This window comes from Pleurodeles waltl, chromosome 10, assembly GCF_031143425.1.
Source record: "Pleurodeles waltl isolate 20211129_DDA chromosome 10, aPleWal1.hap1.20221129, whole genome shotgun sequence".
Lineage (NCBI taxonomy): Eukaryota > Metazoa > Chordata > Amphibia > Caudata > Salamandridae > Pleurodeles > Pleurodeles waltl.
In genome coordinates, this window is record NC_090449.1 from 1,071,460,479 (window position 1) to 1,071,479,940 (window position 19,462).

Below are 19,462 nucleotides of genomic sequence, written 5' to 3' on the forward strand. Positions count from 1 at the left end.
TCCAGCGGGCCCTTCAGGTAGATACCAGCCTCCAGCGGGCCCTTCAGGTAGATACCAGCCTACAGCGGGCCCTTCAGATAGATCCCAGCCTACAGCGGGCCCTTCAGATAGATCCCAGCCTACAGCGGGCCCTTCAGATAGATCCCAGCCTACAGCGGGCCCTTCAGATAGATCCCAGCCTACAGCGGGCCCTTCAGATAGATCCCAGCCTACAGCGGGCCCTTCAGATAGATCCCAGCCTACAGCGGGCCCTTCAGGTAGATCCCAGCCTACAGCGGGCCCTTCAGGTAGATACCAGCCTCCAGCGGGCCCTTCAGGTAGATACCAGCCTCCAGCGGGCCCTTCAGGTAGATACCAGCCTACAGCGGGCCCTTCAGGTAGATACCAGCCTACAGCGGGCCCTTCAGGTAGATACCAGCCTACAGCGGGCCCTTCAGGTAGATACCAGCCTACAGCGGGCCCTTCAGGTAGATACCAGCCTACAGCGGGCCCTTCAGGTAGATCCCACGCTACACCGGGCCCTTCAGGTAGATACCACGCTACACCGGGCCCTTCAGATAGATACCAGCCTACAGCGGGCCCTTCAGGTAGATACCAGGCTACAGCGGGCCCTTCAGGTAGATACCACGCTACAGCGGGCCCTTCAGGTAGATACCACGCTACAGCGGGCCCTTCAGGTAGATACCACGCTACAGCGGGCCCTTCAGGTAGATACCAGCCTACAGCGGGCCCTTCAGGTAGATACCAGCCTACAGCGGGCCCTTCAGGTAGATACCACGCTACAGCGGGCCCTTCAGGTAGATACCACGCTACAGCGGGCCCTTCAGGTAGATACCACGCTACAGCGGGCCCTTCAGGTAGATACCACGCTACAGCGGGCCCTTCAGGTAGATACCACGCTACAGCGGGCCCTTCAGGTAGATACCACGCTACAGCGGGCCCTTCAGGTAGATACCACGCTACAGCGGGCCCTTCAAACTCGACATCAGTCCAGGGCTCAAAATCCCTGCCACAATCAAACCTGCTTCTGAACCTGCTAATTGCGTCTGTTGCCTTTTTCATGTTATCGGAAAATGGAATGAAGGAGTAAAGACTGCCTCCAGATCGGCATTCATAAAGACTGGGTAAACCTGGTGAAAAGACAATCCCTGCTTTTACACTCGTTTTATTTGCGTTTTCTCTTCATGGACGATAAGTAAAAACGTTGGTTAAACAATTACCTGCATTTGCCGTGGTCTGGCCCCATCCAGTGTCCGAGTTGCGCGCTGCAGGCATGTGAAAACCATCAGTGACTCGGATAAAATGCGTGAGTTGATTGTAGAGTGGGAATCGGTAGTTTGCCAGAGAGGGTTGCTTAAACCGGTTTCCAGGAAAGCCTACTTATAAACTGCGCTTGAGCACTTCTGTTTGCAGGGAACACATTTCCCTGTGGTGCAGTGTGATCTCGCCGGAGAGGGCAGTTTTGCTCCTTGTACTGGTCACATTCGCAGGGTGTGGATCGCGCAAGGTCGCTTTCGCCTTGCAAAGTTATTAGAGGCTAAAATGTTAGGGAGGGGGTTGTATGCGAAATGTTGTCTGTACGGGATGTTTGTTTACTGAATGTATAGGCTCCTAATGTTATAGAGGTGAGCTTAACCTCTTAGCTGCTGGGCCTTTCCCCTGCCCCCCTGTGCTGAGCCCTTTTTTTTTGGCTATTTGGGGTAGTTCCCGCTTAGGCCTTCATAACTTTTTGCCCACATAATCTATCCACGCCAAATTTGCGTCTTTTTTTTTTTCCAGCATCCTAGGGATTCTAAAGGTACCCAGAGTTTGTGGGTTCCCCTGGAGGAGACCAAGAAATTAGCCAAAATGCAGCTAAAATTTCGTTACAAAAAAAAAAAAAAAAAAATGGGAAAACGGCTTGTGGTTTTTTTTCCCTGAAAATGGCACCAACAAAGGGTTTTCGGTGCTAAAATCACCATGTTCCCAGCTTTCAGGAACAGGCAGACTTGAATCAGAAAACCACATTTTTCAACACAATTTTGGCATTTTACTGGGACATACTTCATTTTTACTATTTTTGGTGCTTTCAGCCTCCTTCCAGTTATTGACAGGAATGGGTGTGAAACCAATACTGGATCACGGAAAGCTAAGCATTTCTGAAAAGTAGACAACATTCTGAATTCAGCAAGGGGTTATTTGTGTAGATCCTACAAGGTGTTCCTACAGAAAATAACAGCTGAAGTAAAAAAAAATATTTAAATTGAGCTGAAAAAACCAGCCATTTTTCTCCATGTTTTACTCTGTAACTTTTTAAAGCAATATACCGTTACGTCTGCTGGACTCTTCTGGTTGCGGGGATATATAGGGCTTGTATGTTCAAGATCCCTAGGTACCCAGAGCCAATAAATGACCTGCACCCTGCAGTGGGTTTTCATTCTATACTGGGTATACAGCAATTCATTTAGTGAAATATAAAGAGTGAAAAATAGGTATCAAGAAAACCTTTGTATTTCCAAAATGGGCACAAGATAAGGTGTTGAGAAGCAGTGGGTATTTGCACATCTCTGAATTCCGGGGTGCCCGTACTAGCATGTGAATTACAGGCCATTTCTCAAATAGACGTCTTTTTTACACTGTCTTACATTTGGAAGAAAAAATGTATAGAAAGACAAGGGGCAATAACACTTGTGCTATTCTGTGTTCCCCCAAGTCTCCCGATAAAAATGGTACCTCACTTGCGTGGATAGGCCTAATGCTCACGACAGGAAAGGCAACATGGACACAACATATTTTTACATTGAAATCTGACTTGTTCTTTGCAAAGTGCCTAGCTGTAGATTTTGGCCTCTAGCTCAGCCGGCACCTAGGGAAATCTACCAAACCAGCGCATTTTTGAAAAATAGACACCTAGGGGAATCCAGGATTGGCTGACTTGTGGGGCTCTCACCAAGTTCTGTTATCCAGAATCCTTTGCAAACCTTAAAATGTGACCAAAAAAACACTTTCTCCTCACATTTCGGTGACAGAAAGTTCTGGAATCTGAGAGGAGTCACAAATTTCCTTCCACCCAGCGTTCCCCCAAGTCTCCCGATAAAAATGGTACCTCACTTGTGTGGGTAGGCCTAGCTCCTGCGACAGGAAATGCCACAAAACACAATGTGGACACATCCCATTTTCCTAAAGAAAACAGAGCTGTCTTTTGCAAAGTGCCTACCGGTGGATTTTGGCCTCTAGCTCAGCCGGCACCTAGGGAAACCTACCAAACCTGCGCATTTTTGAAAACTAGACACCTAGGGGAATCCAGGACTTGTGGGGCCCTCACCAGGTTCTGTTACTCAGAATCCTTTGCAAACCTCAATATTTGGAAAAAAACACTTTTCCATCACATTTCGGGGATAGAAAGTTCTGGAATCTGAGAGGAGCCACAAATTTCCTTCCACCCAGCATTCCCCCTGTCTCCCGATATAAATAGTACCTCACTTGTGTGGGTAGGCCTAGTGCCCGTGACAGGAATAGATCACACAACGGTCAGTGTTGGTCCTTACATGAGGCAACTGTTGACCCTGGGGTGATCCATTCCTGCGCAGGCACTAGGTGTAGGCACTCAAGTGGGGTAGTGTTTTTATCAGGACAGGTGAGGAATCACTGGGTGGTAGGAATTTTGTGGATCCCAGCATATTCCTGTAGTTTGTGTAACAGAAATGCAAGAAAAATAGAGTTTTTATTCAACGTTTCAGCTTTGCAGGGTATTCTGGGTAAGAAAACTTTGGGGAATCCACACAAGTCACACCTCTGTGTACTCCCCCGGATGTCTAGTTTCCAGAAATGTTTGGGTTTAGTATGTTTCTCTATATGGCCGCCGAACCCAGGACCAAAAACACAGGTGCCTGCCTTACAAAACCGGTTTGTTTTGTGATAGATAATTTTTATGTCTCCACAATACGATTTGGGTGGTGGAATTTGGGGCTGAACTAAATTGGGGAGCTCCCAAGAGAGCACTCTCTCTCTCTGTGCTTGCCGCCACATGCAACTTCTCTCTGGGTTGGGCTAACCCACTATTGCCCTGTTGCGCAGGCTGTGCTTGCGAAGGGACAGGAGGACTGTACTCATCACCTCCCTCATAATTACTGGAAGAGAAGCTATTGAATGGGACTCCTCCGACTGAAAAATCACTCCCAGAGTCTGCGCCATTGTCCTATCCCTCAGATGCTGTCTCAGTATCTGATGTCTCAGTCTCTGATCCTATGTCAGAGCGGTCCTCTATAACCCGAGTGCCGACAGCAGTCATCCATCAAGATGCCATCTCTGCTATTGGCTAAACTGTTGCTCTAAAACACTAGCCTATGTAGACAGTCACAAAATCGATGGTGTGTGTGAGATACGTGCAACACAATAGAGGTCACCTTACCTGAGCTTCTTCCCTCAATCAGCACGTTCTTTCAAGACACTCAAAAAACACCTTGTCACATACCATTCGTCACAGTCTTTAGCGCCTCCTGCGCCCAGTTCAAAAATCATTATTGGTGCTCCCACTCCCTCCTCCTCGGATTCCCTCATTACCACCCAGCAAAAGTGCCCTTCATCTTTCCATAGCCGCCCCCCACTCGCACATACATTTCATTTATATTATGGCGCAGGTAATGGCTGACTTTACTAATGTACTCAGCTATTTACATAAAATACAGATTTGCTCTTTGCAGTAGGCATATAAACCTTCTGTGCTTCTTTATGGCACTAAATCTGCCACTAGACAAAATGTCTGATCCTTTTGTAGCAGAAACATAATCACAAGACTTACTTGACTTTTTTATTGTTGCCTAAAAACTACAGTTGAAATGCGTCAGCTGAAGTATGTGCATTGCTTTGAAGACACAAGCTGCAACTGCAGGACAACTGGTGGCAAATATATATATATATATATATATCACTTTTACCTTCCGTGTCTCCCGGGGGTTTTAAAAAAAAAATCCTCTGGTGCGATTTTTCTAACCCCCTCCCTGGTATCGGCCACTGGTCGTGACCTGCACCAGGGAGGTAGTGTGGGAGTCTGACAGTGGCTGACACCCGCACCAAAGGGGTTAAAATAACTGTGGTATTGGTATCTGATTACAACCACCTGGGAGCCAGCTTTGTAATCAGACGTCCCCGCAAGAACCATTCTCTAGCAGGGGTGCTGTACCAACTGGCGAAATAGATGTTTGGAGGAGTGGGCACCCCGCAGATACAATCTTTACTGTCTGAGCTGTGAATTTTGTAGCAATAGTAGTGAGTATTTTGGTAATTCACTCTTATCTCACTCTTCTCTGTTGTTCGAATTTAGGTGGGAGTGACACAGAACATGCATCCCTACCTGGCGTTTCAGGGTGTAGATGTTAAGATGCTCCATTCCGCCTAAATATCCTTATTTTTGATTAATTGAGGTAAGGCGGCGTTGTGAGCCTCATGATGGTCAGGTGCGAAGGTGATGGTACAAGGATTCTGCTCAGATAGAACTTGAATATCACGAGGTACAACTTGTGGTGTTTTAGCCCAAATGTAGCTAGGCCCACAGGACCTAGAACCTGTGATGGCTGAGCTCTGCATCAAGAAACCAGATGTGAGCCTGTTGATAGGTGCAACTTTGGAGTGACATGTGGCAGGCTAGCTGCATTCACTTACACTTATCGATGGCGCTGGGTCTGGAAGGTGACGGTGTGGGTACAATCCCTCCCTTGCCTCAAACACAGAACTACCCACATGATATTCTCCACGTAGAAGATGCTTTAAAAGGGGACATGCTCGCACATGGTGGTGGTTACAAAGTGCTGAGGCTGTAAATGGGCCATCTCGCTATGAATCCAGTTACTACGGATGTGGTGAGCTTGATCAATACTTGGGGGGCGTCCAAACTCATGGAGGACAGGGGAGCGCTTGTTCAGTAAGAAAGCAGGGGTGTTCAATAAGAAGATAGGGGAGGGGCCCTGGTCTGGGGAGTCCAACCTCATGGTGGACAGGGGAGGCCCCTGGTCAGAGGAGTCCATCCTCATGGAGGGCAGGGGAGCGCGTGTTTAATAATACAGCAGGGGAGGCCCCTGGTCCGGGGAGTCCAATCTCATGGGGGGCAGGGGAGCGCTTGTTCAGTAAGAAGGCAGGGGAGGGGGGGGCTCCTGGTCCGGACAGTCCAACCTCACGGGGGACAGGGGAGTGCTTGCTCAATAAGAAGGCAGGGGAGGCCCCTGGTCCGGGGAGTCCAATCTCATGGGGGGCAGGGGAGCACTTGTTCAATAAGAAGACAGGGGAGGGGGAGGCTCCTGGTCCGGACAGTTCAACCTCACGGGGGACAGGGGAGTGCTTGCTCAATAAGAAGGCAGGGGAGGCCCCTGGTCCGGGGAGTCCAATCTCATGGGGGGCAGGGGAGCGCTTGTTCAATAAGAAGATAGGGGAGGGGCCCTTGTCTGGGGGGTCCAACCTCATGGTGGACAGGGGAGGCCCCTGGTCAGAGGAGTCCATCCTCATGGAGGGGAGGGGAGCGCGTGTTTAATAATACAGCAGGGGAGGCCCCTGGTCCGGGGAGTCCACTCTCATGGGGGGCAGGGGAGCGCTTGTTCAGTAAGAAGGCAGGGGAGGGGGAGGCTCCTGGTCCGGACAGTCCAACCTCACGGGGGCAGGGGAGGCCCGTGGGGTCCAATCTCATGGGGGTCCGGGGAGCGCTTGTTCAATAAGAAGGCAGGGGAGGGGGAGGCCCCGGGTGCAGGGAGTCCAATCTCATGGGGGTCCGGGGAGCGCTTGTTCAATAAGAAGGCAGGGGAGGGGGAGGCTCCTGGTCCGGACAGTCCAACCTCACGGGGGACAGGGGATCACTCGTTCAATAAGAAGGCAGGGGAGGCCCCTGGTCTGGGGAGTCCAATCTCATGGGGGTCCGGGGAGCGCTTGTTCAATAAGAAGGCAGGGGAGGGGGAGGCCCCGGGTGCAGGGAGCCCAGTCTCATGGGGGGCAGGGAAGCACTTGTTCAATAAGGCAGGGGAGGTCCCTTGCAAGTACCAGTCCCAGTGAAATTTAGCTGTAATCACATAAAACTATTGGTGGATAAAGTACTTGAAATATAAACGGAAGGGCTACAAAAAAGAAACGTTGCCTAGCTCAATGAGTGGAGCTTTGATTGCAGAAGTTCCTAAACAGGTCGATGGAATGGACCGTCTGAGTGATTCATTCGATGTAAAAGAATCCTGAGTGAAGCTATGGCATCTGGAATGCTGGTGGTGATCCATCGATATTACACCCTGGTCCGTCCAGGTTGGTCCCCCATATATGCGCAGTGCAGGGTCTTAGATGGCTGATGCACATTAGGCAGTCTTGAATCTGTCGGTCCGACAGAGGTGAGGAGGATGGGGCGACACAGGTGGCTGGTGATTCCAATCTAATATTGGAATGGTAGATCTTTGGAACTATTTTTATTTTTTGATTACACTACTTCATACCTTACTAAAGACAAGGGTTAAAACGGCAGGTGTGATCTCAGAGGGTCGGCAGGTGAGAGATGCACCTGCCAAGGGCGCCCTTCATCAGCGAAGGTAGTCCTGGCCGTGGAGCTGTTGGCAGTAACACCAAGGAGGATGGTGGATGAATGGTGGTTAGGAGTGTGTAGCTTCGCTCATGTGTCTCTGTAGATGACACGGGTGGGTCTCAGGGTCCCAGGAGATGAGACCATGCCTGATGCACCCGTTCAGAAGCTGCAGGGACTTGTCTGGCGTGTGCACAAGCTGCCAGAAGTTGTCGCTTTCCTTCCAGTGCAAGGCCGAGCAAAGGGACAGACACAGCTCCGGGATCTGTGACAAGAGTGACAGACTAGGTGGTTTAAATGTCTGAGTGCAGACGTGAGATCCCCACTCAGTTATCCAATGGAATGTAATATGGGCCGGCTCGTAAGTAGACTGAGACCTGGTTGTGTCTGTTCTGCGCTATCCCTCGATGTGGTGTTCCCCAGGTGCCTCTGTGCGGTAGGGTATGATGTGTCTTGTCTCAGGGAGCTCGGCAATCTGATGTCCCTCCTGTTGCTGGCTGTCTCTCACCATAGAATCTGAAGCATTAAAACTTTCTTATGAGCCAGGCGGGCTTGCCACACCTAATTTTGAATTCTGTTTCCTGGCAGTTGCTCCATTACGTGGCGAGTTGGCCTGGCAACATGCTCGGTGCTCACGACTGCAAACATGTACTAGCTGCCTTGTATGCGGATATTGAGTTGTATTAAAAGTGGTGTCTGTCCCAAGCCTGACCCGCTACCTCGACTACAGCTGAAATATAGATTTTGCGTGTTGTAGCTGAATATTTTTACTCAGTTTGCCATACTGGAAACTCAAAAGCATTTTTGAAAAATAACACTTGTCCTTCTCATTCTGAACATGGCAAGTTTTTACTCCCAGTTCAGTGCCTTTACCACGGGGGAGTAAAGTGGTGTCCATGCTACAGGTCAGATGGCGTTTTATAATTCTTTCGAGTTAAACTTGAGAAATAGGAATAGCATTCGTCTTATCTTTGACAAAAACGTGGGGCAAGCCGCCACCGCCAAAGATTCATTTTTAAGTGACGTGCACTTTTTTTTTTTTAAATTTATTATTTATTTATTTTTTAAGTATCAGCTTTTCTGTGAGGAGTGGGGCCACTCTTCAGTGCACTGGTTCTACTTGTACCACTCACTGCTTGAGATATGCAAAACCACCAAGGAGCATTGTGCACATCCCAATGTCACCATAAAAAGCATGCCTGGCCTCTCTAGGCTGCACTGCCATTGGGTAAATTGAAAGAGCGGGAGAGTCGACACACTGAAACAAGGCGGCATCTGCAGATGCGCTCTCTGCCCTACCGGCTTTCCCCGTGTTGGCTCCTGAGATACCTTACTAGTCTGACAGCAGCGGGGAGCAGAGCTGGGGCTAAGCCATTGGGCGGTTGGAATGTTGGGAGCAGGGAGCGCTCACGAGTGTCTGTGTGCTTGCTCTTGTAATAAATTTAACTGGAGGAAAGAAGACCTATTGTGCTTACCTTCCACCTCGTGCATGAGTCCAGGTGGAAACCTGTATTGCGATCTCTGTTTGCAGAGAAGTAATGTCTTTATGTTTGCGTCTGATCCATCCTTCCGTGCATGTTGTCCATGTGCACAGATCTTCGTAGAGCCTTATCTCACATAGTCTTTCTTTGCTCTCTAGGCCTCCGTCTTCGTCGAGGACTTCTGGTGCCGCTACAGACGACTCCTGGAAGGACGGGTGCTACTGACCCAACCCAAGAACATTGGACTCTTAAACCCCTTAGTTATTGCTAGCCCAGCTGGCTGGGCATCACGACTTGAAGCATAAGCTGGCTTTAAGCAGCAGCAGCAGGACTTATTAACAAACTTTACTTTAAGAAGTTGAGCAAAAAAGATGCAATTTTTCTAAGACTTACTGCAATAAATTGTGAATGGTGGCTACATTTTCCTCCCTTGGTTTCCAGGGTGAAATCTGATAAGTTTCAGCCCCACCCATTCTACATAAAACTGTTTTTCGACTGTAGCCTTTCTTGGAAATAGGGCATTCTGGGCCTAGTTTTGGCTGAGGCTCAGTTGAGGGAAGGAACCCAAATGCAACATGAACTACACTGTGCTAGCTGATATTGGGAGAGGTGGGAATAGCAGGGAGCCAGGAAAATGCTTAAAACATTGCTCAGCTTTGCTACTTGAGTTGTTTGAAAATGAGACCCAAGCCTGTTAGAGACATAGTTATAGATGTTATTGATTGCAACATTTAATTTAAAACTTGTATAGTATGTACACAATTTTTTCTTAGATGCTCTTTGCTCCAGGTTTTCTACACACTGCAGTGTGAAGTGGCAGGCTTTTCTCTGTCACTTTTTTAAATGTATGTTTTGGAGGGTTCATGTTTGTGTGTCGTAGACTTCTGAGTGGTTGATCTTGTCCTCAGAAAGAGATTTGTGCCACAGTCAAGTTTTTGTTAACACCAGTTGGGCAGACATTCTGCATAATGATTGTGCCTGGAAGTCTGACCACTGTGTTGCCATATGTAGAGGAGATTCCACATGCATTTTCTGATGTCACTTTTGATATTTCAGCAATTAAATCACTCTCTCTGTTTTGTACAAGTTTCCTCTTTTTGACATGTCAGATTGTTCAGCAAGCAAAATACTCTGTTTTCCACTCTGTGATGCTTTATAAAAGAGTAGCACCGTAGATAACTGGAAAGCTCCAGCCTCTTCCAGAGTTTAATTTGTTTACTAGATGGTGAGTATTTTGTTACTGGATTGTAACTGCAATAAACTTGATAAAACAATTGGTAATTTGACTTCACGAGTTTTGAATTGTTAATTGATTCATATGTTTAGAAGCCCGTTGATCCCATCTGTGGCCTCCATGCTGGAGGGGACTCTGGCTGCCCTAGCATCCTCCTCTACGTGCTTGTTGGTATCCTGTTCTTCAAATGCGGAAGTGTCAGAACATGCTGAGTTTGTCTGCTTCTAGTTTGTGCATTCTTTCAGATGGAATGTGACACATTGTACCATCCAGTCTTGTTCACGATACACGCTTCATTCTGGCTCATTCCAGAACCTTGTGTCTGAGGAATCAACACCTGTAAGTCCTCAAGGAGCTTGTCCTAGGATTCCCCTGAATCTCCCTCTGAGTAAGGCATCTTTTGCTGTATGGTGCAGCTTTGATTCATCTTGGTTCCAGCTGGGTTTGGAAAGACTTCTTCCTCGCTTTGTGGTGAGCGGTGAACATTACTAGCTAGTACTGCTCCGTTGTGCCTTACATCTGCTCTAAGAATCCTCACTGAGAGCCTTGCTACTGCAGCGGCGCCACGGAGTGGACACAGGGATGTCACTGCTTAGATCATTTGTGAGAGAGGCAACACCCTCTCCACCATCCACTTGCCTGTGAGACACCAACAGTACAATCTGAAGGTTTTACTGGTTCTCGACAACATTGTTGTTTCCCAGGCCTTCTAGTTTGAGGATTCAAGACACAGTGAGGAGATAGGCTTTTCACCTGGATGAGAGAGCGCAGAACATTGTGTAGCTGAATAAACCTTCATCCATGTTCTGTCCTTCTACGTGTGACTTCACTGCTCTTGTTGGGCCCTTTATGGCCTCTTGCATCCTCCAGTTCTGTCAGTACAGCTTGCGGACGAGGAGAGTTTCATGAAAAGATGTATTCCAGTGGAATTAGTTCTGGAAGAAGCTTTGGACCGGATTGTGGTTTTCCTACAACTGCACCAAGGAACGGCTACTACAAAGTGAGTGAGAAGTAAATCGATGAGGTGCAGTTTAGACCCGCTTGGTCTCTGAATGTGCTTGTGGCATGCAGAATGGGATGCTTACTTGATGATCTGTCAATGAGTGAAACATGGTCTTGGTGAAAACAGAGGAAACAACTCAGTTTTCTAAAGAACAGGGCAATAGATTTAGCACTGGTTTGGTTTTCTTTCTTCTTTTTCTCTTATAAGCAAGGAGTCTCCTATTCCCATGGGCAACAATGCCACAGTGCATCACAGGGAGATGGTGTAATATGGTGTCCAGGCTGTTGCGTGATGGAGGCCTTGTATTGGGCATTGCGGCAGTCCATAGCACTCACTTCAAATAAAGTCACCAAGGAGACGGGCTCCCTGAGCAGGTTGGCCTGTGGGTGCCAAGAACTGGAGCTAAGTGATCTTGAGCTTGCACACATTATTCCCACCCTTTCAACTTGTATCCTTCAGACGACAGTTCATCAGTCAGACCGGAAGCTTATCAGACTTGGCTTACATGAGAGGTAAATTTACGGTACTCTGGTAGTGTTTGCCAACTAACCAAGCAACCTCTGAAAACAGACTGGACAATGCAGCAGAAGAATCAAGTTTTGGGCCTTCAGACCTAGTCCTTTCAAATTGGTCTCTCGCAGAAGAAGTGATCCTTGCTTCCAGAAGGTTTCTCACCAATGCTATGTATTAATGGTTAAGTCTTTGGATGGTCTCTAAGAAATAGGTCACCCCTTCCTGCCCTTAGTCTGTTAGGCAACACTGTACAAAGAACCCTCTAAGAAGAATGATGTCATTTTTTTAAATATTGACCCCCCCCCCCCCTCTCCCCATGGAAGCAACCCTCTGCTTGCTTGAGCTCTTAAACCACTTGTAGGTGCATCACCAATCACTGCACCCTTGTGGAGCACAGCAAACTGGTATTGAAGCTGTGCCTCCCAAGACATAAGTCTCATGTGGGTAATTGAAGAGAGTTCTAGGTTCTTCTGCATGAGGATTCCTCTGGGATAGATGGACACTGGTCTGCTGTTGCTGTTGAAGTAGAAGCCAGTGCCAAAGGAGACCATAGACCTTTTGATGAGATCCAAGGTCCAAACAACATTGATGCCATAGAAAATGGGGTCTCTAAGGTGACAACAGTGCCTGTTGGTGAAGAAAAACACTGCTGCGCCATTAGGGGTCACCCCCTCCTCATAATTTTGTGTTTTTTACAAACATTCAGGTTACCATAACACCACAACTAAGTATACAGTATTAGTCAGAACCCTACAAATAATGCATCTCAATGTCCTTTTATTATCCTAGGAGATTTTTGAGTTTAATTATTCAGTTGCAAAAGTAAACAAGCCGAGGCAGTATTTTAAAACTATTTGAGTGATTTTGCGTGTGATTTATTAGTTTCCTGCCTCAGTGGCTTTTCTTACTGCATTAGCATCTCTGATTTGTTAGGAGGATCATGTCCTCCATCATGGGAATCGTCAGTGATGTCATAGGCATGAAATATTCCTGTGAGGGATCAAGGAGCACCTTTGAAATATCTTTGAAATATCTAAGTATACACACATAGGAGGTGCGAACCATCTGCATAGCCACTATTTTGTGTGGATCACCCCCCCCCCCTACACTTCCACTCTTCCACAGTACCAGTCTGCACAAGCCCTTATGAGGAGACGTGTGGATGCATGTCTGAAGAGCTAGCATTAATCTGTAGTCACCTGCTCCTCTGTGGCAAATAACCACACATAACTATCACAGTGCTGTGATGATTTATTCCAAGGTCAGCTCAAAAGGTGAGCCTTGAGAAGTTTAGTGATAAGTATGTTTTCAAAATGCAGAAATTCAATAGTTTCTCAACATTTTTACAGTACGTTTCAGATTTCAGGAGTATGTGAGTTAATAATTCATACTGTATTCAACTTGATGTTTAGAAGTTCATGAAATCTACACAAGGAGTAGCAAGTAAGGCCACTGCGTGAGACTCTACCACCACTCACTGAGCATTGTTTTATGAGTGAGGTTTGGTGGGCTTGAGCCGTGGGATGTTAGTCCTGATGAAGGCCAGACGACCTATAGGGGCGGAAACATGTTGACAGCAGATGCGATGATGGGGTGCTAATCTCACCAATTCATCTCAGGAGACGTGTGAAGCCTTCCTTGGGGGCCCAGAATTAAATAGGAATAAGTGACAGCCCTAAGCTAGTTTTAATTGTATAGTCTGCAGAGTGGATTCCTTTGAATGTCTTTCCAACTACCCAAAAAAATCCTTTGCTCCACCCCTAGCATTGTTCTGTGCAGGGGTGTGTAGCGCACCCAGTGATGAAGCATGCCACTATTAATGGGTGAGGGCAATTTTAAAACCTTTTTTGGTTTCCCACATAGGGTGAAATCCCACTAAGATTACCCCCGCTCCCGTTTTTGTGTGCTAGGTGACTTGTGAGGGAGGACGGAAGAGGAGTGGTGCCTCCCATCCCTTGTTTCTTGTGTTTGAGGACATTACATTGACAAAAAGTTAATCCTCATTGTTGATCCCAAATGTTTCCCAACACTCTAAATCTATATTCCAGTTTCCATAATTCCACTTGTCTATCTCCTTCCCTGGGATGTCTTGGGATTGTTAATGCCAAAGTATCTAGCCCTGGTCTATTCTGACTCACGGTGACTCTAAGTGTTATGCTATTTGGTACTTGTGGACCCTGTTAATAATGGCTCTGAAATTATCTAAAATCCGTTTTTAGAGAAAAAAAGTGTGGTACCAACATACTTCTTGTTACAGGGACACACAACTGCATAATTAATATAGTTATTCTGGCAGGTAATGTGTTTAGGTATCTTGTGTTCTTCAGTGTGTGGTAAAATCAAGTGTGTTGTAATATTGCTATGACTTATATTTTTTATGTGGCCGTAAAAATAGATGTGGTCCAATAACTGGTGTTATTTGGAGCAACTGTACTAACGAACCCACGTTCAAAAGTTTACTACTACAGGGCAATGGTAAAATTTGTGTTGATTAAAACAGTACAGCTTAACTGACATCAGAAAAACACTTCTTACTCTCTCACAGATTACATGTAAGAGTTACTTTACATAGGGAAACAACTCCCCAATAGTCCCACTGAGCAAGTTACTCGCCTTTGGTAATGCTCTTTCTGGTGGACACTCTAACTACACATGCCTCACCTTTAGAATATCTCCTTCTACCAGACGGGATGCATGCGTTTTATCAGCAGTGCTTCCGTGTGTACCTAGATGGCTCACTGCGGCTTCACCTTTGATTTGTTCAGCCTAGGAAGGCGCAGAACCACATATAAGTGTGACCCCCGCCCCCTCTGCACCAACGTCAGTTTTTTGCTTTACTCTTCCCTCACATTCTGATGCGGAGCACTAAATTGCCAGTACTAGTATGCAGATCTCTAATTTGGAAACTTTTTAGATTATAAAGACCAGTCCACAGAATGTAGGTAGGAGGGTAGTTAAAAATCTGTGGTTAGAGTATCCCTCAGGAAAAAAAACCTACAGAAAAGTAACTAATCTGTTCTTCTGAAGAGTGCTTCAACCCGCAGGTTCCTCACTTTAAGAATAGATAACAAAGCTGTTTCTTCCAAAGGTGGATGGTCTGTGGCATAGGCTCAGACCAAAAAGTCCTCCAGGACCAAATAGACAAAATGCCCTTTTGTCAACCTGGTGGTCACTGCAACAGTGTTTCATGAATGTGTGCACTGATGCCCACATCACGGCCTAACCACTATCCAGGCCAGGCACTCCGTGCACCACCGCAGAGTGGGTTCTCAGTCCAGCTAGAGCCTGCTTTTTGGCCAGTTTGTTGCAGATCTTAATGCAAAGGACTATCCACCTCCTTTTCTGCAAAACCTTCTCGTTCTTTGTCCTAGAGAACCTTACAAAACGCTGATTGTCCTCCTGATAGTCTTTGGTGTGACTGACATAAAAGCTGAAAGCCTTTTTGAGGTCCAGCCCTCCTCTTTCAAGGGGTTAGGCACGGTAACAAATGCTGGCAGAGTGATGGATTGCCCAACGACAAAAGGAGCCACAACTTTCGACAAGAGAGCTACCCGGTGCCTCAGCACCAGTCTACCTAGAAAAGGTATGCTGTATGGTGGTGGTACCGAAAGAGGATGGAGTTAATCCATGCAACAAGATGAAGTGATCACAATGAAGAAGACAGTCTTGAGAGTCAGAAGAAGCAACAAGCAGCTGTGCATCGGCTCGAAAGGGGTGCTCATGAGAAAAGACAGGACTTAGTTCCCACTGTGGCATCACAAACTGGTTGGTTGGGAACATGTTTTAAACCTTTAAGAAACCACATCACAAAGTGATTTAAACAAGGACAGCTGGTCCAGTGAACACAAAATGGTAGAAAGGGCAGAAAAATACGTTTTAATAGTGTCCACATTAAGGCCCAGCTGGACTAATGACAAAACGAATAAGACATCTGACATTTTGGCTTGCAAGAATTAAGTGTTGTGGACTCCACACCAAGCCACAAATTTGCCCCAGTGCCCAGCGTAAATGGACTTTGAAGAAGGATACCTGGCAGCAAGAATGACATCCACACCCTCAGGTGGTGGATCCAACGCATTCAGCTATCGCTGCTCAGTCTCCACCCATGGAGATGCAGATTGCGCATGTTCAGGTCCTGAACCTTGCCCTGCTGCTGCAACAGAAAACCATCCTGAAATGGTAATCTGATCTAAAGACAGGTGCTCATGCCCAGATGTTCAAGGTACCATACTCTACAGACCTAGGCAGAAGCCACTAGGATGACTTAGGCCCAGCAGTTTCTGATATTCTTCAAAACTCTGGACATGCGAGGCAAAGGCAGGGTACCCTGCTCCAGTCTAGCCATAATGCATCTCCCAGAGAGAGCTTTCTTGGAAACTCCAACACATAAAATTGTTGAAACTGCATATTCTCAACAGTGGCACAAAGATCCAGCTGGGGTTCTCCCCACTGTTGGAAGATGCCCTGCGTCATGCCTACTTGTGATCCGCCATGCCCCCCAGCTGAGCTCAACCATCCCTGGTGTTTATCCTAACCGGTGGTTCACGATCAGGCAGACACCCCAGCACAGTCTCTTGGCATAGGACCCCCATGCTGCCCTGCTCGTTACAATAACACATGGCAGTGATGTCTGGGAGACCTGTACCAGCTTTCCTCTGATGGATGATAGGAAGACCTTCAGCACCAGGAAACGGCCAGAAACTTCAACGGACTGATAGAGCTGGGTTTTCGCTTGAGACCAGAGTACTCTGATCTCCACCTCCCCACAGTTGACATCCCCAGCTCAGTAGTGATGCATCAGTCACCACTGTCCGGTCTGGACAGGCAGGGCAAGGGGTCTGCTGCTGGTCCAATTGTAGGTTATCATCCAGCACTACAGGTCTCTTGCAGTGTCCTCTGAAATCTGAGTGGAATTCGTCAAGGTTCCTCTGTGCTGAGCCCACTGGAGGATCCCTCTGTTGGATGTGATGGCTTGCAACCCTGGGAGAAAGTGGTAGATCCTGCCTCCCACAGGAAAGTTATGCACCACCAAGGACAAACTAAAGCAGCTTGGTAGCTGGTGCTGCAGGGAAGGGGGACTGGGAAGATCGGTGCCCTTTGGAATCTGTATGGTGCCTGCTAAATCCCTGGCCAGGGGATGACTGGGGTGATTTCTGTGAGGATGGAGGGGCCTGGCACTGCCTCTTTGCTAATCCCCTTGAGTAGCCTTGAAAGGGCCAAACCTGTTAAGAAAAGTAGCGGCAATGCGGAGGCCTAAAGAATGTGCTGTGGCTTTAAGGCAGAGTCTGTTTTTTTTTTTTGCAATTAAGCAGAATCCATCAAAAGGTATAGCTATAAGGGATTCCTTCTTATCTTTGTGGCCCTCATCCAAGCATGGCGATGGAGCAACTCACTGGTGCTGCCTCCTTGCCCCAAGCAATTGCTCGTATCCAGGCCAGCAGGAATAATGTACTTAGCTGCATCCTGACTATCCTGAATTGTTTGAACTAGAGTCCCCAAATTCTTCCAGAACTTATATAAATGTGTGTGTGTGTGTGTGTGTGTGTGTGTGTGTGTGTGTGTATATATATATATATGTTCGATGGCATGTGTAGCTGCAGATACACATGCTGTGCACATCCCGCCATCTGGTGTTGGGCTCGGAGTGTTACAAGTTGTTTTTCTTCGAAGAAGTCTTTTTTCGAGTCACGAGACCGAGGGACTCCTCCCATTTCGACTCCATTGCGCATGGGCGTCGACTCCATCTTAGATTGTTTTTTTTCTGCCATCGGGTTCTGACGTGTTTCTTTTCGCTCCATGTTTCGGGTCGGAAAGTCAGTTAGAATCTCGGAAAAATCGTCGGTATTGTTTGCGTTCGGTATCGGGTTAGTTACAACAGATCGACACCGAATTAAGAAGAGCTCCGGTGGCCCTTTGGGTTTTTTTTTCCATCCCCGTCGGGGCCTGGTCGGCCCGGCCACGTGTCTCTTCAAGGCTGATGGAACGGACCCCATTCCGCTTCTGTCCAAAATGCCATAACAAGTATCCATATACAGATCAACATCTGGTCTGTAACTTGTGTTTGTCACCAGAACACAAGGAGGATACTTGTGAGGCCTGTCGAGCGTTTCGGTCCAGGAAGACACTCAGGGACCGAAGAGCAAGAAGACTGCAAATGGCGTCGGCGCCGACAGGACAAGAGCGTTTCGAGGAGGAGGAAGAAACGTTCTCCACCCAGGAGTCGGACTCTGAGGAGATCGATCCCGAGGAAACGCCTAAAACCGCGAGTAAGACGTCGAAACCAAGAACTCACGAGAAAAGCGCTAAAGCCCAGGGGATGCCACCGCCAACAGGCCATGGCTTAACCCGAAAAGTAGGTGACCGTTCATCGGCACCGAAAAAGGGTGAGCTGGTGTCGAAGTCATCCGACTCCGGTCGAGATACCGGCACAGAGCAATCTCGCGCCCAAGATAGTGGCTCAGAGAAGATTCGGCACCGAGAGAGCACGACGCCGAAAGTAAAAAAGGTTTCGTCGGAGCCGAAAAAAGCAGCCGAAAAGGTTTCGGTACCGAAATATCCGGCCTCGGAACCGAAAACAAGTTCCTACACTGAGGAACAAGGACTGTCCACACAAATGAAGACACATAGATTTGGACAGGAATTACAGGCAATAGAGCCAGATCACACACAAAGACGGCTCTTTATTCAAAAAGATACAGGGAAGATCAGCACTCTTCCTCCAGTCAAAATGAAACGCAAGCTTGCCTTCCAAGACAAGGACAAACAGCCACACGCAAAGGTGGCTAAACAAGTAACACCGCCACCATCCCCACATCACTCTCCGCAACCATCACCGGTAGCCACTCCACCAATGATGCAATCCCCAACTCATACAGGAATGAGTCAAGATGACCCTGACGCATGGGACCTTTATGACGCACCAGTGTCCGATAATAGTCCAGAATGCTATCCAGCTAAACCATCGCCACCAGAGGATAGTACAGGCTACGCACAGGTGGTGTCAAGAGCAGCGGCATTTCATAATGTCAGCCTTCATTCAGAGCCCATTGAAGACGACTTTCTTTTTAATACACTGTCGTCCACACACAGCCAATATCAGAGTCTTCCTATGCTACCCGGAATGCTAAAACACTCCAAACAAGTGTTTGAGGAGCCTGTTAAAGGGAGAGCCATTACTCCAAGAGTAGATAAAAAATATAAACCGCCACCAACAGACCCAGTGTACATTACACAACAGCTAACACCAGACTCTGTTGTAGTGGGAGCAGTGCGCAAAAGAGCCAACTCTCATACTTCAGGAGATGCACCACCTCCAGATAAAGAAAGTCGAAAATTCGATGCTGCAGGCAAAAGGGTGGCGGCACAGGCAGCAAACCAGTGGCGTATTGCAAATTCGCAAGCTTTGCTAGCCAGATATGATAGGGCCCATTGGGATGAGATGCAACACCTTATTGAACATTTACCCAAGGAGTTCCAAAAAAGAGCGCAGCAAGTAGTAGAAGAAGGACAGGGTATCTCCAATAATCAGATACGGTCCGCAATGGATGCTGCAGACACAGCTGCTAGAACTGTCAACACAGCAGTAACAATAAGGAGACATGCATGGCTGCGTACATCAGGATTTAAACAAGAGATACAGCAAGCTGTGCTGAATATGCCGTTCAACGGACAGCAGTTGTTTGGGCCGGAGGTGGACACTGCGATCGAAA

The 19,462-nt window shown here is 47.5% G+C and overlaps 1 protein-coding gene across 2 annotated transcripts in view; it reads left to right on the forward strand.

Annotated features, from left to right (window-relative positions):
• LOC138262255 (SLAIN motif-containing protein-like) overlaps positions 1–10,284 on the forward strand; it is a 128,402-nt gene extending 118,118 nt beyond the window's left edge. For both annotated transcript variants that reach the window (XM_069212124.1, XM_069212125.1), the window contains one exon: positions 9,162–10,284. In XM_069212124.1, the coding sequence (XP_069068225.1) occupies positions 9,162–9,228 (67 nt within the window). In that variant the 3' untranslated portion in view covers positions 9,229–10,284. The remainder of the gene's footprint in view (positions 1–9,161) is intronic.
• Positions 10,285–19,462: the final 9,178 nt, after the last annotated feature.